General features: G+C 43.1%; 1 protein-coding gene across 4 annotated transcripts in view; it reads right to left on the reverse strand.

The window, feature by feature from the left end:
- LOC149308065 (pre-B-cell leukemia transcription factor 3) overlaps nucleotides 1-23,274 on the reverse strand; it is a 202,554-nt gene that overhangs the window by 13,490 nt on the left and 165,790 nt on the right. For all 4 annotated transcript variants that reach the window (XM_089535005.1, XM_089535008.1, XM_089535006.1 and 1 more), the window contains exons 4-6: nucleotides 19,760-19,950; nucleotides 17,203-17,338; nucleotides 2,079-2,244 (exon numbers count right to left, since the gene is read on the reverse strand). In XM_089535005.1, the coding sequence (XP_089391131.1) occupies nucleotides 2,079-2,244; nucleotides 17,203-17,338; nucleotides 19,760-19,950 (493 nt within the window). The remainder of the gene's footprint in view (nucleotides 1-2,078; nucleotides 2,245-17,202; nucleotides 17,339-19,759; nucleotides 19,951-23,274) is intronic.

Genomic DNA, 23,274 nt, shown 5'->3' on the forward strand with positions numbered 1-23,274 from the left:
CCCAAGGACATTGGGCTGCTTTGTTATGCATTTAGTGGCTTGCAAAACCATGCATCTTGAGTAAAAGGTTTCCTATGAAAAAAGGATTTCCACCTTCCTCACAAGGCACAGCTGTAGGCTATGAAAGCATCTTTCCTTCCAACCTGCTCATAAGCCAAATACAGTTGATGGTGGGGTACCAAATGTAAGGTTGAACTGGTCCTTGCTAACGTTCACCATAGTCTGTTCAAAATGAGAAGTGCTGGTTTGTAGCTTGATTTGGAACCTGGAAGTCCATCTCTTGAAATCCCCAATCCTGATGTGTTTTAAAGCACATCATTTCTCTGCTACAACATTAGCAAAAGAGTTGTACATTTGAACAGACAACCGCAGACCCCAACACCACCAGAGGCAGAAAGTGTTCGGCCTCCAGCATAACGCTTTTCCTCAGAGTCAACGAAATCATTTTCACCTGCTTGTGAAGCCTTCAAATGACACTGACCAAAGGCAGAGAAATCCATTGACTTTCTAGCATGTGCAAACTGCTCTCTGGCACCTTCATTCTTGGGCTGGTGTTGTCAAGAAGGGTGAGATCATGCTGCAGTGTGTCCATTTACAACTAAATATTATTAGAGCTGACAATAAATCTAGAGCTGCAACAGTAAATTTGGTGATGAGGAACCTTCGACTGCAACTTCCATAATCTCTTATCATGGGTGCCACTGACAGGGGCTCATGGGTGTTGAAGTCAAGCCCATCTGGTGAACTTCAATTGATTGATCAGATCATTTTTTAAAAATAAAAAACCATAATATATTAAAAAGGGTTACCCACCAGGATTCTAAAATATTTTAAATACAAGTATTACTTTTTTAAAAGCACTGTTTGAAAAGAGGCACTTTATCTTGTCTCATGCATGGGAAGGAAGCGCCTTCTAAAACAAATTCTGCTAGAACACAAATGTGCATCATCTCAAAATGAAGGAAGTATCCTCCTTGCTTTGGCCAATCGTGCCCCCAAATGCAAATATATGTAAATTCGATGGGCAGAGCAACCACTCGACTAAAGCATGTCACGTTAAAACTGATCAATGTTTCCTTTAGCTAGCTGCAGCCTTCGTAAATATTTATCTGCCCATGTTATGTACGATAATTCAGGCTCCTGAGAGCAAGGAAGATGTTCAGTGGAGACCATTTTCCAAGACTATTGGAAATAAGGATTTGGGGGTTCCCAATGCAATTTTCCCCATGTATAAAAGACTTTTTTTGGTGTACAATTCCTTAAAAACCATAATGCACTACTTGCCCCCCATTGTCATCATTCCCCATCCAGCAGAGGTTTCCATTCTGTGCTGTCACTAAAGACTGAAAGGAGACTTCACACTCAGCTTGGGTTTAATGCCTCCTCTGGATGGAAACGGCTGGAAATTGCTAATTAAGTTGATTTGTTCTCATCAGAAGGCACAACCGCCCATTCATTTCATCATTCGCTTTTGCTGTTTCCTACTTTTAAGGATCCTAATTTTGCATTGGAAGGGAGCATTCCTGGATTGGGTGGAAAGCCCCCGAAGAGACAATCCCCCACAAAAAACTATGAATGCCGGCCATGAAAGCCTTCGATTTCACAGTTTCACTACCATTCGCAAGTCTGTCCTGAAGTGTTCTCTTGCTTTGGCTCAAATGGGGGGGGGGGCATGCTGCTTTCCTTAAGACCTACAGAAGACTTACAAACATTTTAACTGCTCAGGGTAAATATGACTAGATTTTTCTTGCTTGGATGTTAAAGAGCTGTGAGTAGAGGGGCTTTCCACCATGCTTTTTGAGCTAGCCAGCCAATGCTTTGGTTGCAGGTCTGCCATGCTGGAAAGCCTTTAAGAAGGCATCGTTCACCCCACTTTTCCTTTAAAGCAACTTCCTGCTGAGCCAACTCCACAGGGAGAATCCTCCTTCTCCAAAAAGGAATCAATCAAGTAGCTGAGGAAGCCTGGTCCTTCATCCCGAAGAGCATTTATTAGAACCTGTTCCGTTCCTTTCCAACTTCCATCTTTGTTTTTTAGGATATCGACCAGGTAATGCCATGCAAAAGTGGAGGCTACCTACCAGAGTTTGGCGTGGTGGGTGAGTTTGTCTGGTTGTTTTGGACAGCTGCGGCTACAGCATGGGCGGCCGTCACCGCTGTTTTTGCTGCGTAGAGGTTGGCTTCTTCCTGAAATTTCCCTATGTTCTTCTTGTACCTGATTCGCTTGTTGCCAAACCAATTCGATACCTGCCAGAGAAAGGAAGAAAGGTGGGTTTTTTCCCCCTTAAGATAAAAAACACACACCAAAAAACAGGGTGAAACCAAATCAGGCTGAACCAACACAGTATTTTCATGATACCTGGTTTCGCCCACCAAATATTAAACCCTCAATCTTTAATCTAATACAAACGCACCACTTTAATAAGATCAGTATACAGTATATTTATTAATAAAGGTTGTATCTTCCTTATTCAGAGTTCCAACATCCAAAATATTCCAAAAAGTTTTCTCATGGGTGGCTGAGACAGTGACACCTTTCCTTTCTGAGGGTTCGGCGTACGCAAACTTTGTTTCATGCACTACATTATTTAAAATGTTGTATACAATTACCTTCAAGCTATGCATATAAGGTGTATATGAAATACAAATGAATTTTGTGTTCAGACTTGGGTCCCATCACCAAGATATATCTTGGATATGCAAATACATGTATTCCAAAATCCAAAAAATATAAAAATAAAAATCTGAAATCCAAAACACTTCTAGACCCAAGCTTTTTGGATAAAGGAGATTGAACCTGTATCCTAAAAGCACCAAGTCCCATTTGATCTTAGAGGCTAAACAAGGTCAGCTCTGGTTAACACTTGGATGAGAGGCCGACAATGAATCCTAGGTGCTGTAGGCTATATTTCAGTAGAAGGAACTGGAAATGCCACCTCTGAGCATTCCTTGCTTAAGAAAACTCTATGAGGTTGCCATAAATTGACAGGAGGCTAGAAGGCACATATACACCTATGTACCTCAACAACAGCATTAGTTGGGGACCACTTTTAACAAGGGTGCTGGGAAAAATAGGGGTACAGTGGTTTGGATCACATCACTATGGTCAACTGCCCTTACCACAGGTAGATGGTTTTGGAAAGAGTTCATATAAATGCCTTCCAGGACTTGGCACACTGGTAGGGCTGGTTGTCTTTGCAACTGGAGTGATGTGCCATATGTAAACTGAACTAAGATCCCTGCCCTAACCTTCCTCCAGCTGAGCCATGCCTCCACAGCTCTTGTCACAGCCATTGGGGTGGTTTTGCTAAACATCCAACTGGTAGAAGAAAACCATGCTTAGGACTCAGAACTGGAAGAAATTCCCCCCCACACACACACACACACATATTCTCCAAAAAAGAGTGACTTTTGGAAATCATGCAACTCGTCTTTGTTTTTGCAGAGGGATGTTTTACGAAATCTTGGCAGGCCTGCCAACAAAGCCAAGCTTGGCCCGCTGCGACAAAAAAAAAAGAGGCAAGGGGGCGAAAATAAATCAATAACGGATGAACTGTTGCTTTGTCATCTCTCTTTGAAGATGGTTGCAGTGCTGCCAAGCCAGCTTCTAAAGCTCTACCTATTAACCCCCCCAAAGGTCACGGCCAGAGCAGCTGAAACAAAGCCGCTGGGGAAACCGGCTGCAGAAACTCTTTTCCAATCCTGGCCATTAGCTGGATACTTTTGTAATTAATAACCGTAGTAAATAACTATGAAACATTCTGCTGGCGGGCAAGGCTGCAGGCTCTTGCATTCACAGGGGTTCCAGAATAACAGAAAGAAAAGCCCTTAGCCAAGCAGATCTATAAGAGCAGTAAACTTGGGAGATTCTGATAGTAATTTACTCCTAGGATGCTCATGACTAGGATGGTGGGAAAGTAGTTCTCTCATCTAGATAGGCTCTTTAGCTGAGTAGAAGCTGGCTTTTGTTTTCCTCACTGTACTTAGGTTCATTCTTGTTAAGCCAAACAGTTTTTGCTTCCTAGGTTGCATCCACACTGCAGAAATAATTCAGTTTCAGACCACTTTGACTGCCATGGCTCCATTCTATGGAATCCTGGGAACTGTACTTTGTTGTGGCACCAGAGCTCTCCGACAGAGAAGGCAAAAGGTCTTGCAAAACTAATTAATCCGATTCTATAGCATTGGGCCATGGAAGTTAAAATAGCGTCAAACTAGACTATTTCTGCAGTCCGGATGCAGCCTTGGCTGTTGCTGGAGTGCAAATAGATCTAAGCAAAGGACATCAATTGGCACAATGGGAGCAAATATCAAAGAAATGTGGGTAGATCTTCGATTTGGGGGAGCTCAGCCAGTTGAAAGGTTGCAAAATCTAGAGGCACAGTGGAAATGCAAGCCTTTCTGCTTATTGTACATTATAATTTAAACAGGAGGAAGCGTTCTTGCTCTATACTACTCTCTGCAGACCAAAGAATTCAAGCAATCTTGGGCACAACCTTACTCTATAAATCAAACTCTTCCTGTTTCAACACAGACAATTCCTTGGTGGTTGTGCATCTCTGAATAACCACTGAAAAGCATCTCTGCACTTTTTAGTGATGCTAAACCTTTTCTTTGGCCGGGATTGGCAAGGGTCCAGCTTGGCTAGACTTGAGCATCCTTTTTGTAAGGAACCTTCTTTCCTGGCTCTTGAATCCTGGCCTTTGCTTGAATAGAAATTAACAAAAGGGCCCCAAGCTTGAAACACAATAAAAGAAGGTGCATCTTCTTGCACGCCTGCATTCCCAAGACGATGCACCACTGTATTATATATATTGCACTTAATATTACCTTGTCAGTCAGGAAGCAATAATACATTAATGAAAGCCAGCAAATAATTACTGCGGACAATCCAATTATGGCTTTATTAACAGTTTCATAATTGCAGAATCTCTATACGTCAACGGCATTGTCCACGGATATATAAGAAATCGGCATTTATGCACACCTCTGGACCAATCAAACAAGGGCCCTCACTAATAAAGGCTTGTTTAATTCTCCCAGTAAAAATTTTAATATCCCTGCAGCCTGGGGAAGACTCAGCGAATGGATTTTGCCTGACATCGGATCGTTTCCACCCTGCTAGTCCCACTTCTTCTTAATCTTTAATATCAAGGCAATTAAAATTAATGGCCGCTCATCCAAAGCCACTGTGGGCAGTGTTGCCTTGACATCCGTTGTTTGATAGGATTACCTAGAGGTTAAACTAACAAGCAAGGTTTAATTGGAAGCAGTGAAAGGAGCAGCGGATCATACATTATGTTTAACCTGCATACCCCATCCAAATGAAGGCCTAAAACCAGGGCGAAACTCCCTGTTACCCCCACCAGCCATTCCCACCATCACCAAAACCCAGATATAATTTTGTTTGAAAAATGGATATGTTCCACTGCAGACTTGCTCTCTGCAACCTATTCCTGCAGCTAAAATACAGGCCGTGGCAGAACCCGGCTGCCAAAGTCAAGCAATCTTTGCTTTCTTGGTCTTTTGCAGATGAGCCGGGAGGTCATCCCATTGTCTGGAATCGCAGGAGGGAGAGAGGGCAGTTGGCAGCCATCAAAGAAAGAGCTAACCCCAGGGTATCCTTCACCCCTTCTGCTGTTGCCTCCATCGCTCTCCCCCCAATCCCCTCCGCCTCTAAGCCCCAGCTGACCTTTCTGCCAGCTGGAGGGAGAAAGCAATGGAAGAGGGGGAGAGAAGCTTTCTACAGCATCCACCAAACTTCCACCAAGCACACAGCTTCCTCTTGGAAACCATTCGATTAATTCTTTGTGGCAGGAGGAGACATTTGGAGATTCCAGTTTCCTCAGAGAAGGCAGCCACTGACTTAATCAGCCAAGGACCTTAAAGGCCTGCAAGAAATGCAAAGCATGTTACTTATGGATTAGAATCCTAGAATCCTAGAGCTGGAAGAGACCCCAAGAGTCATCCAGTCTAACCCCATTCTGCCATGCAGGAAGACACAATCAAAGCAGCCCCAACAGATGGCCATCCAGCCTCTGTTTTAAAACCTCCAAAGAGGAGACTCCACCACACTCCAAGGCAGCATCTTCCACTGTCAAACAATTCTTACTCTCAGGAGGGTCTTCCTAATGTTTAGGTGGAATCTCTTTTCTGCCGTAGCTTGTACCCATTGCTCCCTGTCCTAGCCTCTGGAGTAGCAGAAAACAACCTTGCTCCATCCTCAATAATACATCCCTTCAAATATTTAAACATGGCCATCTTCTCACCCTTAACCTTCTCTTCCTCAGGTTAAACATACCCAGCTCCCAAAGCCGCTCCTCATAGGGCTTGGTGGTTTCCAGACCTTTCCTCATTTTGGTCGCCCTCCTCTGGACACGCTTTGGCTTGTCAATATCCTTCTTGAATTGTAATGGCCAAAACTGGACCCTGTATTCCAGGTGAGGTCTGACCAAAGCAGAATGGATCTAGCCATTACATCTCGATCTAGACACTACAGTTGCATTGGTAACCTACTAGACATAGATTAGACACCTCGATCTAGATGCTACAGTTGCACTCCTACTCCTTTCCCTCCTCCTTCTCTTCACTATTTCCTTGTGACAATCTTGGGGGGTAGGCCAAGATGATAGATAGACTCATGGTCACTCACTTAAGTTCATGGTTCAGTGGATCCTTACAGCCTGTATCACTCAAGTCCAAGTCCCATACTGGCTCTCTGTGGTAGACTTTATCCATTTGGCTGTAGTGGTTAGGCCCACCCTCCCATTCAAAAGGTTCATGTGTGCAAGCATTCCCATTCTATACAATCCTGATATTCATGTTGGGTTGAAAGTGAAGAAGTAGTCAATACAGCACTGCAAATGCATTTACACCCATCAATATCCCAGGAATTTTTATTATCCTGCCCACTGCCGTAAAATATCTGAATTAATAAGATACCTAAAATGCTTCCAAGAGCATACAAAATACAGCACACAACTGATCTGAGATGGCAAAAAGATATACATTTGGGGATTATACTTCTGGTTTGCAGTATTGTGAAGAAGGCATGAAGACAGGGATGGGAATCATGCGGTTCACTGATTAAATTGTATGTGTCCATTTATATCCATTAGATTTCATTGGGACACAAAGCTATCACATTTAAAAATGCCTTGGGCTTTCTGGTGGTGGTGCTTCGTATTTGGACTTCAACTTTACTTGCAGTTTATATATATGTTGAATATTTTCAAGCCTTGGAGGTTGGAAATTCAGATAAAGAATCCATGGATATGGAGGATTGACTGTAGTTTTATTAGGCAATGTTAACAATTGCTCCTTAGTTTTGACAATGAGTGTCTCTGGATTGGATCAATAGTTACTGAATAAAGGTTTACTGAGTTTTAACAGCCTGAATTGCTGAACTTGGTTCCCACTAACATGACACCAATGTCCAAGTGCGTATCGGTGTCCATCACACATTGGAGATGTGGAGTATCAATCGCTCCACTAGCTACCATCACACAACGGACACCTATCGGTTATGATGTGACAACAGCCCCTAGGTAAATACAGACGTTGTGAAACTACTTAATTTTATTTACCCCACACATAAGTCCACTTATGAATACATAAGTCCCATGCTCAGTTGCAGCCAATATCATTGTACAGAGAGCTGAAGCATACCCAACATTTGGCTCTGTCATCTGCAAGGCATTCTGGGTACCAGCGCTTCCCCATCTGTCTCATTGCTTTCATATTGTGTGAGAAGTTTAGGAGGGGGAGGTGTAGGGAGAAATAAAACTATTTAGTATCACATTTTTCATTAAAACAAACTATCTCCACATTAAAAAAGAAAACCACAATGAACATCACTCTGCTCCCAATCACTGAAGGCCAATTAATTAATTGGGCTTAACTGTATATTACATTTCAAACAATACCCTTGTACTTATTTATCATGTTAATTACAAAGTTAAATAAAAAAGGCAATAAATTATTTGTTAAAGCATCAAGATGCACAATTGGAGGAACATGGTGCCTCCGATTCTCTGGCTGACAAGGGCGATTACTTGAGGGAGGCGCGTGTTTGATCGGTGACAGAGACGATGCTCGCTGGACCGTCGCTATCGGGGGGGGGGGGGATCGAGAGGAAAGATGGAAATTAACGGGCCACAAAATTGCAAACAGAGTTTCTTCCTGAGTCTTCCCCTTGTTTATCTGCAGCGCACGCTCGATGCCCTGCAACTAATTAAACATAATGCTTTTAATTTGGTATAAGCTGCATGAATTTGCTCGATTTACCAAATGTATGTTTCCTTTTCCCCATTGACGAAAACAGACTTCTGTGTATTTGTCTCAATGGTACCCATTTTGAGCAGTCAAAGTTTGAAAATGGGAACATGGCTTTGCGCATGCCATATTTCTCAAAAATACCCTTTGCAGAAGCCCTTGGAGTGAGAAAACATATTGGAATGGAAAGAATGATCACCAGTGTTCGAAAAATGGAAATCCTAGATGTAGCCACACAGCAGAATTAAACCGGTTTGACGCCACTTGAACTGTCACGGCTCCATGACTGGTTTGTCGGAGAGCTCTGAAGCTTCCCCAAACTACAGATCCCAGGGTTTGGTAAGGTAGAGTAAGGTCAGTTAAAGTGACGTCAAACTATTCTAATTCCGCAGTGTAGATACACATCTTGGTAAGAAGAATCTTGTACAGATGAAAATCTTTGGAACTTGGTGCAATATTCACACATTGGACGTTTTAGTCCAGAAAACAGCATTGGCTGCACAGAAAATATTTCTTTGTAGACAACGCTGCTACCTAAATCTGTGCAAATTTGCAAGCAATTTTTTTTCTGCAGAAAGCAGCATTTTCGGCACAAAAAGACTATGTGTGAATTTTGTGCGGGATAAGTCCTGAACTGCGAATGGTATTCAAAGACTGTGTAGGTTTCAAAGACTTTCTTGTAGCAGGAAGGAAATTACTGAAATGACACACTGTTTCCTTTGAGAAAGAAAATTAGTGAAGAATTACATCCCTAGGAAAACATTTTCTCACAAGACGCCCCCAGAGGTGCAAAAATGCTACTTTCATTGAGACTATTGAGCCCAATAAAGTTTATTTCCATTTGTAATCAGAGCAAACACTGACACAGAGAGGGGGCTCATCTGCACTGCAGAAATAATGCAGTTTGAGACCTCTTTAACTGCCATGGCTCAATGCTAGGGAATTCTGGTAGTTGTACTTCTGTGATATATTATCCCTCTGTGTCAGAATGCTCTGGTACTGCAACAGACTACAAATCCCAGAACACCATAGCATGGAGCCATGGCAGTTAAAGCAGTGCCAAACTGCATTATTTCTGCAGTGTAGATGTGGCCACAGGCTCTAGACTTTTTGACGCAACAGCTTCCAGAATCAGACACAAAAAAGTTCACCTGACACACTCACAACGGCAAGCCAACAAGTCCGAAAACACCCAAGAGTCCTAAAGTACCTCCATGTTTTGAAGACGCTGAAAGACAAACAGTCTGAAATACCGCTTCCTTTCTAGAACAGTGTTGTAATGGCCGATTTAGAAGTGCAGACCCTCACCATAGGAAAAATCCAAGTGGCCGTGTTAATCCGTGTGAATGTGCACACAGAGATAAACACAGTAATATCCACATTATTAGGATTAGCTGACAGCAAGCTGGGTTGCCCAGATCAATAAACCAGTTCTAGTAGCTTTCCTCTCCGACAGGAGAAGGTCCTTTGCAAAGCTAGTGGGGCTTAATTGACCATTCAAAACCATGCCACCCAAAAATATTTTGCACTGTACCTCACAGCAATCTATTCCTAAAAGGAAAAGAAACGTTGGTTCTTACCTGGGATGCATTCATTTCCAGTAGCAAAAGATGCTGGAAATGAATGTATCCCACATTTCCCGGTGGCTTTTTGCAAATGTAGTTAAGCCAGTATGGTGTAGTGGTTTGAGTATAGGGCTAGGACTCTGGTAGACCAGGGTTCAAATCCCAGCTCAGCCACAGAAGCCCCCAGGAGACATCGTTTGGATTAATTCAAGTCCAACTCTCTCAGCCTGAGAGGAAGGCAATGGTAAGCCTCCTTTAAATTAATCTTCTTCATGATAGGGTTGACACAAGTTGGAGTCGATATGAAGGCATGTAACAACGACACTAGCAACGGGGCTAAGTTCAGAGGGAACAAGGACCCGTTGAGCTCTGGTGACAATACAACATTGCTCTAATATTTATAGGTTCAATCACTCTTTTCCAGCAAAGATCCTGGAGCAGGACAGCTGCTGCTAGCATCTTCTCACCAAATTTCTGGAAGCACAAATTATGAGTTCTCTGGTCCTCTTTGGTGAGCATCTACTTTCTCATGTTTTATTGCATTGGGAGGAAGAGCAGCATGATGTGTATGCAATGTGTACAGCTACATGGAGATCCATGACTTATAGCAGGGAAGATAGATTAAGAGCATTTGGGTCAAAATTTGGGTGCGTGTGTCTTAGAAACACAGAATCATAGAGTTGGACAAGACTTCAAGGATCATCTAACCCAACCCCTTTCTGCCATGCAGGAAGACACAAATCAAAGCACTCCTGACAGATGGCCATCCAGCCTCTGTTTAACAACCTCCAAGGGAGGACACTTCACCTTTCTCTGAGACAGCATGTTCCAGTGTTGAATAATTCTTACAATGAAGTTCTTCCTAATGTTGAGGTGGAACCTCTTTTCCTGTAGCTTGAATGCTTTGCTCCATGTCCTAGTCTCTGGAGCAGCAGAAACTAAGCTTGCTCCATCCTCAACATGACATCCCTTCAAATATTTAAACATGGCTATCATGTCACTCCATAATCTTCTCTTCTACAGGCTAAACATATCCAGCTCCTTAAGCTGTTCCTCATAGAGCATGGTTTCTTTCTTAAGCAAAGAATTCTCGGAACTGGTTTTGCCAGTTCCTTCCTCTGAAATAAAGTCTACAGCACCTCGTATTTGTTGGTGGTCTGTCATCCAATACTAACTAGTCTGACCCTGCTCTGATTCCAAGATTAGACAGGATCTGGTGCCTTTAGGGTATTTAGGCCAGGTCATGAGAAGAAAGTAATGATATCACTGTAAGGCTTTGTTACAGATCTCAAAGCCAGACTTGACTGATAACTTCCTAGATCAGATGAGCCAACATTCAAAAAGAGGTACAGTGGTAATGGGAGACATCCGCAACTCTGATTATCCGTTGGAACTCAAACGCTGCCAAGAATGTAAGGTCCAACAAATTCCTCACTTCCCTTGCTGACAATTTCATTTTCTGCAAAGAGGTTAACTGTCTTGGATCTGATTCTCACCCACCGGGAGGAATTGGACAATGAATTGGAAGTGGAGGAAATTTAGGGTGGAAGGGATTAGGTCATCTTTGAAATGTTATACAGAAGAAAGAGAGAGCTAAGGGTACCTGGATATGCACTCTGGATTTTTAGAAAAGCTCATGTCAATAAGCTCAAGGAAATATTCAGTGAGATCCTTTAGTCAGAAAGACTGAAAGAAAAGGGAGTTCATGATGGATGGGGGTTTCGAAAAAGTGAGGTATTAAAGGCACTATTGAAAAAGACTATTCACTGGAAAAGACGATAACGCTCTGTAAAGTGGAAGGCAATAGGAAAAAAGGAAGACTGCATTCTGGGTCGATCAGTTCAATCAAGGAAGCCGTGGACCTCAGTTTGACTGAGGCTCTTGAAGGTTTCTTATTCACATGGCCCCCATTATGTCCAAGTTAACTTGAAGGGAAATTACAACAATTATAGGCACAATCACAAACAAATCCAATGAGAAATAAAGGGGAGGATCTAAAGAATCTAAGGTAGCTACATAAGGAACCTTCAAATATGTTGAGATTTAAAGGGGGCATAAATAAGAAATCGGTGTGAAGCAGAAGCTTAAAAACGTCGATATGATCCTAGGCTGCATCTTCAGGAGTATAGTTTCTAGAATGAAGAAGTCAAGGTGCACAGTATCTGAAACCAAGAAATTACTTTAGCTCTGGAGGTAAGAAAGAAAATCCTTGAAGTACCCCTCCCAACCTTGTTCAATAAAGACATAAAAAATTAAAACAATTAACCATTTGCTGCCCTTTCATGCATCCAAAATGGGTTTCCTAGGCTGCAATTCCTAGGCTTCATTCTCTCTTACAGTAGGGCTAGCCCAGGTCCATTTCTTCCTAGCTTGAAACTGTGCGATCCACATGAGTCAGTTCTGCTTTATCCCAAGAAGTCATATCATACATGAGTCTCACTTTTAAATTCTAATTAGTGTCTATTGGCACAAGTTCTCCCATCAGCCGGAAGGACGGAAAACTGGAGAAAAAGGCTTTCCGAGCGCAAGGGAAGTGGAGTGGAAAAAAACACACCCTGGGGCTGTTTCGCTTGTCCAATGGAGCCAAGACGGAGGGCTCCCACGTTTGATGCAGTGTGTGTGAGTGTGTGTGTTTGTGTTTCCAGTGTCTTCCCCCAATTCGGTCCTGCTCCTTCCATTCCATGCATATCTGAACAAAACAGCCAAAGGGCAAAATCTAACCAGGCTGCTCTGAGGCCCTCCAAGTTTCTGCTTGGAGACAACAGCAAGGAAAGAGAAGGGCAGATGCAGAGCAGAGGGAGGGCGAAGCTTTGTTTGCCCATCTCTTGCCCCCAAGGCAACAAAAACTTAGTGGGGGGTGAGGAATGGGGAGAGGAGGAGATAATGAACGAGTGCAAAACAAGGACAAGTGACAAGAGAAATCTTTTCAAGGAGAACAAAAAGACTGCTAAGATCCGGACAGGCTGCGTTGTTGTTGTTGCTGTTCGCGGAAATGTTCTTAATCATTGGCTTGGAGGCACAGAAGAGACGAGGAAGGAAAGAGGGTTAATTTTAAGCATCTGTGGCCTGCAGAAGGAAGCTTTGGTTTGGAGGGCTTTTGCTGGAATTCCCTGCGCCTGGTTAGCAAAAACAATGACTCTGTCGGGAAAAGATAAGCGAGGGAATTAAGGGACAGGGTGCATCTGTCTGGAACCGCAAGGGGTTCACAAGCCCTTTCACACAGAACAAACCTACTCCTGGTTTTCTCCTTAGTAGTCTCACCCCAGCAATTTAATTTGGAGTTGTTTTTTATCTACTGTTCTTGGACAATTAGGAGTCAAACATCCCTTATCAACCTATGGCAATATGCAAAGGGATCTTGCAGCACCTGTGAGACCAACAGTGCAAAAGATGTTGTAGCATAAGCTTTTGTAGACTTGGGGGCTGTACAGACTGGCTTGAAGCGTTTGGATGACGAACGCCCCAATGCCGCCCCCATGCTGGTGTCATGCTATCCTCCCGGCCACATGGTGGGTGGCGTCACAGCACACCTTTGGTGTGGCATTTATATGTCGCACGCCAAAAGGAGCACCTAAAAGTGCCATTGCCACAGCAAGGTCGCCTTTTTGCCAGCTCTAAAAGGAGCAGAATTTTACCATTTCTTTTAGAGGCAGCAAAGCGCCGGATCAGGTCCACGGCATGTGGCACTGAAACGGGCAGCAGGACACCACTCTATCAGGGCAGTCTATAGAACTCTCTGGTCTACTTACTCAGATGCATGGAGTGAACTGATGCCAGGGAGGACTTTGATAGATGATATGAAAATCCATGGAAATGCAAAACATGTAGGTATGGTGATGTGGTGGCAAGTTCAATTTTAACAATGGACCAAGGCAGAAGGAAATATGTTGCCTAAGATCACAGTATATGAAAGGTGGAGGGAGTTTTGGAGTGCTTTGCATACTGCTATAGCAGATTCACCCAGCTGTATCTCTAGAATCTATGGCAGTGATTCCCAACCTGTGGGTCAGGACCCCTTTGGGGATCGAATAACCCTTTCATAGGGGTCTCCTAAGACCATTGGAAAACACATATCTGCATGTAGCAATGAAAATAATTTTATGGTTGGGGGTCACCACAACATGAGGGTCATGGCATTAGGGAGGTTGGGAACCACTGATCTATGGCAAAGCTCTCAGAAAAGTACCAGGAGGATGCTGCAAAGCAGGACTATAATATGTGGCCCTCCAGATGTTGATCCTCAGTCCTTCACACTGGGTGAGGTTGATGGGAGTCATAAGTCCAAACATCTGGAAGGACAATAATTCTCCATCTCTTGGGGACAATGCTGAACACACAGCTAGCTGCCTGAACCACAGTGCTAGCCTTTCTATTAGTTCATTAGTATTCAAATGATGTGGTGCGATGAATCCTTCACCCCATGTTCCTGGGAGGGCCAAACAATGTCAGTTAAATGGTTAATAACAATGCAAAGCCAGCATGGTATAGTGGTTTAAACATTGAACTACAGTGCTGGAGACCAGGATTCAATTCCCTGCTCAGCCACAGAAACCTTGGGCAAGTCACATACTCTCAGCACCATAAGTTAGAAACAACTTGAAAGCACACAGCAACAACATCAGTAAATCTATACATATTTAAAAATCTAAACTACAAAGATACACATTTATCATGTAGTGACCCCAAAGTGTTCCCTAGACCCTTTGTGAATACATGTATGCAGGTGAGGATGTGCAAGACTGAAAAGGAGAACATTGGCTCCAACAAATGGCAAAGATATAAACAAATAACGCAGTATATCCAAAAGCTTCTAAATGGAATAGCAATTTTTCCCATTCCATTCTTAAAACCAGCAACCACAAACTAATAGTAGCAAAACCAGAATACACTACAGGTTGACTCTTCCTTATCCAGAACTCCAAAAGCCAGAATACTCCAAAATTGTCCACACGGGCAGCTAAGATAGTGACAATTTTGCTTTCTGATGCTTCAGTGTACACAAACTTTGCTTCGTGCACAAAATTGTTTAAAAGATTGTAGACAAAATTACCTTTAGGCTATGTGTACAAGATGGATATGAACCATAAACAAATTTCAAGTTTAGACTTGGGTCTCATCTCCAAGATATCTCATGATGTATATGCAAATATTCCAAACCCCCCAAAAATCTAATAATCCAAAACACTTCTGGTCCAAAGCACTCTGGATAAGAGAGACTCAACCTGTAGGATCACCACTCCAGATGTGTTATGGCTGTATAAACGTGTTAAAGCCAAAGGCTGCAAAATTAATAATGCATTATGGATTTATGCTTTCCTTCTGTATCCCTCTGCCAGAAAAAAGACAAGGAATCATAACTCCCACTTTTCTAGGAGTAGGAGTTTTGCCATTTCTTCTCCTTCTCCTCCCTTTTTTTAACAGCGCTGATGCAACAAAGAGTTCACATTAAAGACAACTGGGATGTCTTTAGACCCCTGAGTTGTTAAGCTGTATGTTTGGGCATCAACAGAAATCTAAAACTCTCCCCACAGCTAAAGTCATCTTTTCTGTGGCAGGAGACATGGATCCCGCTGCCGTATTTTAAGCCTCTGACACTTCTAATGTACCAAAGCGCCTGAGTCGTTTTGTCTACTAGACTTTTATTGCTACGGCACAAACAGCTGTCATTGAACTGTTACTGAAGGGCTGCATTCAGACTGGCTCCTGGTAAGGAGGCTTCACGTGGGCTCTTCAGCCAATTGAAGGAAAACCGACCCATAACACTTCAGCATTATGGACGCAGTGCTGAGATTTAAGGCTTTTACAGCGGACTTGAGGGACCCATTCAGTTAGCCATCGGATCAAGAGGTAAGGATTTTTTTTGCTTAGAGGAGGTTTAAAATTGCAAATGCTTACTCTTCTCTTTGCCTGGCACAGCACCCCAAAGCATGCGTTTGTACAGAGGCCAACAGGCTGGGTCTTCTCAGTGGTGGCACCACCAGGACTTTCCAGGTTGCCATGATGGCAAAATGGAACAGAAGAAAGCAAAAAAGGAATGAATTTGGAAAGCAAGTCAACCATGTGTCCTCCCATGAAGCCAAATCTACTGGGATTCCTTCTCCACAACTCTCATACTGCATTGAGTGTACATCTGTCTTTGTTTTTATTGACATTTGATGTCAGTGCCTGCTAAAATTCTTTCTTCTACCCAACCATTAAAGGTTGCCTCCTTCTGCTTAATGGGAAGGGAAACAGCTCAACGGAAGAGTGCCCACTTTCAATGCAGAAAGTCCCAGGTTCCTTCCCTGATGTTTTTGTCAAATGGGATCTTCAGCATTGCTGAGGAAGAACTCGTCGACTGAGAGCTGCAGACAGTCAGAGGAGATCGCTCTAAGCCAAGTATCTATACATTTTCTCATCTTCCATGTTTAAAGGGTATCCTGACACATGGAGAAACCCCACCAAGAAAACCCAAAATTTATTAGTGCTGAAGGACAGCCAGTGTAGTATAGTGGTTTGGGTGTTGGGCTAGGGCCTTGGAGTCCAAGATTCAAATTCACATTCAACCATGGAAACTCATTGAGCAACCTTGGGCAAAGTCACATCCTCTTAGCCACGGAAGAAGGCAAAGGCAAACCCCCTCTGAACAAATCTTGCCAAGAAAACCTTGTGATAGGTTCACCTTGTTGTTGTTGTTGTTGCGTTCCTTCAAGTCAGTTTTGATTTATGGCAACCCTACGGTGAACTTATCACTGGGTTTTCTGGGGCTGAGAGGGTATGACTTACCTGAGGTCACCCAGTGAGTTTCCATGGCCAAACGGGGAATTGAACCCTGATTTCCAGTCCAAGTCCTATGCTCAAACCACTATAACATGTTGACTCCTACTCCACCACGTTCACCTGGAAACAATTTGGAGGCGCACCACAACAACATCAATAAAAACAACCAAAACAAACATAATTTTAAAAACAAATATGCCTTTCAGCACAAAAAAAAAATCCAGAAGCATGAACAGACATGAATAGTTTTCAGAAATCCATGTATTCTCACGCTACAAGGAGGAAATTGTTGAAATTATTTGTCCTTGCATGCAATAATGAAAAGAAAACAACAAATTTACAATACTATCAATTGGATCAAGGACCAGGACACAGCAACTTCTCATGTCCAAACTAAGATGTTAGTTTATTATCTTCTAAGCTGCTGTTGAACAAGCTTCAAAAGTCAACTGACACAATTTGCGAAAGTTACAGAGAGGCCAATTTCCAGAATCCAAATGCTAGGCTGCTGTTATTTTGTGGAGCATGGGAGGCCAAGAAAGAGAGACCCTCCCTGCCATCAACAAGAACACCCACTTCTCAAGCAATACGGAGATGTCCAGCCTACCTGTGATACTGTGATGCTGCATTTCTTTGCCAGCTCCTCTTTGGCTTCTTCACTGGGGTAAGGATTGCTGAGGTGAGAGTAAAAATATTCATTCAAGATTTCTGTGGCTTGTTTGCTGAAGTTGCGCCTTTTCCGCCTGCAAAGAGGGAAGAGCCGGCAAGACAAAGAGAGAAAGAGAGAAATCACAGTTGTGAGACATGAGTATCCAAAGCTAGCAAGGAGTTTGGTGTGGTAATGAGTGTAATGAGAGCAGTGATAGAATCATAGAATCAAAGAGTTGGAAGAGACCACAAAGGCCATCCAGTCCAACCCCATTCTGCCATGCAGGAACTCACAATCAAAGCATCCCCAAGAGATGGCCATCCAGCCTCTGTTTAAAGACCTCCAAAGAAGGAGACTCCACTACACTCCAATGAAGAGTGTTCCACTGTCGAACAGCCCTTACTGTCTGGAAGTTCTTCCTCATGTTGAGGTGGAATCTCTTTTCTTGTAGCTTGCATCCATTGCTCTTGGTCCTGTTCTCTGGAGCAGCAGAAAACAAGCTTGCTCCCTCCTCAATATGACATCCTTTCAAATATTTAAACAGGGCTATCATATCACCTCTTAACCTTCTCTTAACTGCTCTCTACCTTTCCACCCACTTCCCCCTGGAGAAAAGAGTTGAGATCCTGATTCAGCTCGCCACCAGAAGCCTGGAGGTTCTGGCGATCAACAGAAAGGATATTACTGTGAATGGACATCTCAACCATCAGTCAGACCCACTGGCAACAATTTTTGCCCCTTCCTTCTGAAAGGAAGAACTTAAAATGGGACTACAGACCACAACTCCCATCCTCAATGGCTATGCTGGCTGGTGGGAGGTGCAGTAGAGTATGCAGAAGGTGACACATCCCCAACCCCAGCTAGCAATATGGCTGGTGACATCAACTTCCAAGGGCCCAAAGAGATCCCAACCACTTCCCAAGTTCACTTTAACGGCTCCCTAAATAAATACCCTAAAAGCACCAGATCCATCTGATCAAACTGATACAACTTGCTGGCTTCCATTATATAAATGTGACATGAATAAAAGGAGAGCCAGTGTGGTGTAGTGGTTTGAGCATTGGACTCTGGTGACCAGGGTTCAAATCCCACCTCTTTCATGGAAACCCACTGGGTAACCTTGGACAAGTCATACTCTCTCAGCCTCAATGGCAAACCCCTTCTGAAGAAGCTTACCAAGAAAACCCCATAAAAGGTTTGCCTTAGGGTCACCATAAGTCAGAAATGACTTGAAGGCACACAACAACAACAAATAAAAAATGAATAAATGAACTGCTAGCAGCCAGACAGATTTTTCTCAACAACGCTAACACCAGACCAGCTCCCAAATGCAGAACAGTAGAAATGCAAATTACAGCGTGTCAAGATTGTGAATCAACTGAGCAAGGCCTGGCTTGCCATTCAGAAGGGTGAAATGACTGGCTTCTGGTGGCATTGGGAGGACGAAGGAGACAGATTAAGCCAGGCACTGGTGCGGCAAGACCATTTAAAATGTTACCTTCGAAATCTGGGAAAAGAGCTTATTTGGCTCTCCTTCAGGTAGTAAAATGTTTTGAGCCAGAATGGAAACCTGCATATTCTAGATACCCAGAAAAAAGGGATGGGGAGGGGGTCTATCAAAACTCCCCTCCTGGAACCATGGGAATAGAAATAATAGCATTTGACACCACGGCTCGATCCTACAGAATCCTAAGGATTTGTAGTTGGGTGAGGTACCAGCCCTCTTTGGCAGAGAAGGCTAAAGACCTTGTAAAGCTACAAATCCCAGGCTTCCATCGGATAGAGCAACAGCACTCAAAGTGGTGTCAAACTGCATTATTTCTACGGCGTAGATGCACCTGGGGTCACATTTATTTCACAATGGAATCACCGTGAAACTAGAAGAAAGGCAAGGACGGATGATATTTGATTTAAGAATTAGACCCATCAAAATGATAACAAATATTATTTTTCCCTTGTTTTCATATCACTCTCATCGTGAGGGTATCTTTAAAGAAAAGCTGGGGCAAAACTCAGTGTTTAAAAGAAAATTCTGTAAAGTCCTTTTCTGCCACCTATGTTGCCTTCCCACTTAAAATCATTTTTTCTTTTGCAGCTTGCTTGCCAAAAATCTATCTCCGAAGTGTTTTCCTTCTGAGTTCCATTCCCCTTTCAGGCTTACTGCTTCCATCTGTTGTGCTGTATCCCAGCTCTATCATGGTGTGTCTATCCCCAGGTAGTCCACTTTTCTCCCCAGAGCCATTATGATATTATTATGAATATATCTCAGTTAACAAAGTAGATGAGTTCCTGAGTATTACTTCTTTAAAAGAGAACTGGGTATCAGAAGGCAGAAAGGACATGGAGAGAACAGGGAGAGGTTTCCTACACCTCAGAAAAGAAGAGTAGTTCAACACATTCCACCCTAACAATCTGCATGTGTGAAATGAAATAACCAGGTCTGAGAAGCCTTGCATAAAGAATCAAAAATGTTTTGAACCTTTTAGATAACGAAACCGCTCAAAACATCACCCACCTGGCGTCGAGGAACCGCGATCTCAAGATCATGACTGCTTCGCAAGTGCTTTGTTTGAGCTGCATCTGGATGGAGCTGAATTTCCGATGGATGATGCCCACCATCCTCTCGATCTCCTTTGGAGAAATGGGCCGTGTCCGACTTTGCTCTCGGAGAAGGTTCATCACGTGCGTGGTGAATTCGTTACAGGCCTGGAAAGGAAAGAGGACCATTAGAGGGGTTGATCGGACAAGTCCAAAACCCAGGTCTTCAAATTCATCAATAGCCACAACAGATAAACGTGCATCCATTTGCAAAGTCACAAGAATGGGGCTTATTATTAATGACACTAGCTGAGATCCCACATGGATACATGTAACATAAGAGTTTGATATGCTATGGTCCTTTGGTCACCAGTCCCAGGACTCAACACTGTTGTCACTGGTGACAGCCTCCCCAACAGCCATACTGTCGCTTGTGGAGAGCAGAGGGGATCAGAAAGACATCAGGCTATGCACTAGAGCCAAATGCAAACCAAGGACTTCTTCTACCAAGATACACTAGGGCTCCCCAGTGGTATCACCAAATGATATCATTAGCACTGAGTCTGGTTACTGGAACATAGCCAGACAACTCTCCAATCCCATCTGTTCTCCACCAACAATGGAGTGGCTGTTTTAGGTGACTATTGCAATGACACAGTGAGTTTGGTTTATGTCTTGGATTGTTGCAGAAGAAAGAAAGGACACCCCCCCAAAAAAAAAAACCCAACATGCATGTGTAAGGTGGAACTGCACTCCCATATGTCACTAAGAGGATGCTGGTCACTTTCAAAGCATTTCAGTTTTTCAAAGTGCTTCAAAGAATTTAACACAGAAGATAGCTCCAACCCAAAGCCTCTCAATGTTATAGAGACAACACCAAGGAGGAAAGGACTGAGGAGGGAAGAGGAAAGATAGCTCTGGAGAAGCTTCACTGGTGGATCAATGAGGCCAGACTGGGTTGTCCCTTTCTCATAAAGTTCTGACTGCCCTATGGACTAGGGATGGAATGGAAATTCATCACTTTCCCAAATGGGGTTGATTTTGGGCTTCTCGACCCCTTGAGAAACTAACATGGGAAGCAAAACAGCATGTCAAAAGTTCTCTCTTTCCCTCTTTTGTTGTGTAGCATTGCTGCATTTTGCATATCACACATTTAAAAACCAGCAATCTTACGTGAAACACACACATTTCACTATTATTATTATTAGTAGTAGTAGTATTGGTATAAACGCTATTGCTATAGCTATTGCTACAGGTCAGAGGAATATCATTAACTCCCACCAGCTAGGGACAGACGAATTTATCTAGTTCTTTTAAACTCGCTTGTTTTTTATATCTCGAGTTATTTCCATAGTATTTATGCACAAAACATGGTCAGTTCTTATTTAAAAAATAAAATACGAAGCAAATGAAAAACCTCATCCATCTGCACTGACAATTTAAATAGGTACTGCTATCCCAAGCACGAGTGGAGCCTTTCAGAAAAACTAAGTTGCCGTTCCTAATTTGGTATCACCCATATGGTTGAATCCCTTAAGATTCAAAGCCAGACTTACAAGAGCTAAACATTCAGAACCCTCTGCTTTCGGTGTAGCGGCAATCTGTCAGTTTTACGTTCTCCCGTGTTCAAAACGGAGAGGGGAAGATTATTTGAAAATATTCCAAAAATGATCAAAACCCATATTTCTCACATGTCAGAAAACTCTGGTCAGGAGACTTCCTGGACTGAAGAGAACCTTTGACATTCGGGACTTATTCTGCACACATGGGTTTTCTGCAAGCGGAAAACAGCATTTTCTGCACACAGGATAATATTTCTGCACAGAAAGATTATTTTATGTGCACAAAATGCTGTTTGCTGTGTAAAAGAAAAATATGCAAATTTTGTGCACAGTAATTCCCAAATTGCGAATAGCCATCAAAAAACTGCACAGTTTTCGAAGACTTCCTCGCAGTGTGAAGAAAGTTGTAAAATTATTGCTTGCCTCCTTCAGGAACAAAATTGATGAATACTGACATCCTTACTTCAACATTTCATTTCTTTATACTGCTGCATCTATGCATGGCTTTGCTACATTTGGGACAATTTGGGAGAGGGAAATCAGCCAGAAACTTCATTTAAAAAATAGTACTTGTGCTCAGGGTCTATCAGACAGTAAGGGACCCAAAACTGAAGTTGAGAGCTGTATACAACCCACAAGCCACACGTTCACCATCTGTACACTGGACGGCTACCTTCTTTCTTGTGTAGGACAGTGGTCTAAGTGTTGGACTCCTACTCTAGAGACCAGGGTTCGATTCCCAGCTCAGCCATGAAACCAACGGAGTGATCTTGGACAAACCACACTCTTTCAACCTTAGAGGAGGGCAATGCAAACCTCCTCTGAAAAAATCTTGCCATGATAGGTTCACCTTAGGGTCGCCATAAGTCCAAAACAACTTGAAGGCACACAATAACAACAAGTGAATATGTAGTGATGTATCCAAGCAAAGGAGTCTTCCCAGAGTCCTAGTCCAACGCTCTAACCACTACACCATTCTGGCTCTACATCTATGCTGACTCTCTCCCCCTAGATAAAAAGAAAAGTCACATGAAGGACTCCTGCCTTTCCTATTAACCTGCCAAAGAGATAGAGGCTAAAGTTTTGCACAGCTCAGGGGCAAAGGGAATGGGAGAGGATGGCGCACAACAGCATAACCGTATCACTCTCATCCTCCTTTCCCCCAAACATCTCTCACAACTTATTATGGCGAAGACGCCTACGAATGCAAACGCTGATTAGCAATTTGGCAGCAGACCAGCATATCCCCGGGATTCACGGAGCTTCCCTTTCAACCAGTAGTTCATACATGATTAATTAGAATGTCTCGTTTATGTAGTGTGCACTTTAGCTCATTACTCTAAGTAAAATTTGTTAAGTATTTACATTTAGATAATTAAAATCTGGGTAATACCCTTAAGAAAGAGGCTCGGCGTTCTGGGGGAATGATGAGCCTTTGCCAAGGCAAGAGCACAAAATTACTGGACACTCCACCACCCCCAGCAAAGACACAACATCAGCCTAGGGCAAAGCCCAGGGACTGCTGGGAAAGACTATTAGATGTGGGATGGAAAAGGAAGAACACACATCTCCATTTCGTGGAGAAGGCAGGACCTCAGGAGATATCAATGGTGCCTTATGGCACAAGCACTGCTTTTTCAGCCTTGAGCTAAAATCAGGCTCTTTCCCATGAAAAGATGGAAGAATGTGCACCACAACTTTAATCTCTGCTGGAAATATACATGCACAGAGGTGGTATGTATCTGACTATCCTCAGTACTGGCCAACAAGTCCTATCTTCCTGACTGAGGATAGTCAGGGGTAAGGGGTAATGGATGTTGCCATCTATACCACCTGGAAGACCAAAGGTTTCCCCCAGCTGTATCTATGCCCCTAAACTTAGGTTTAAAGAATAGGCTGGGGTATTATATTGTGTTTTGAACACTTTTAT

Source organism: Sceloporus occidentalis, unplaced genomic scaffold, assembly GCF_023333645.1.
Source record: "Sceloporus occidentalis isolate IW3139 unplaced genomic scaffold, rSceOcc1.0.p SCAF_8, whole genome shotgun sequence".
Taxonomy (NCBI): domain Eukaryota; kingdom Metazoa; phylum Chordata; class Lepidosauria; order Squamata; family Phrynosomatidae; genus Sceloporus; species Sceloporus occidentalis.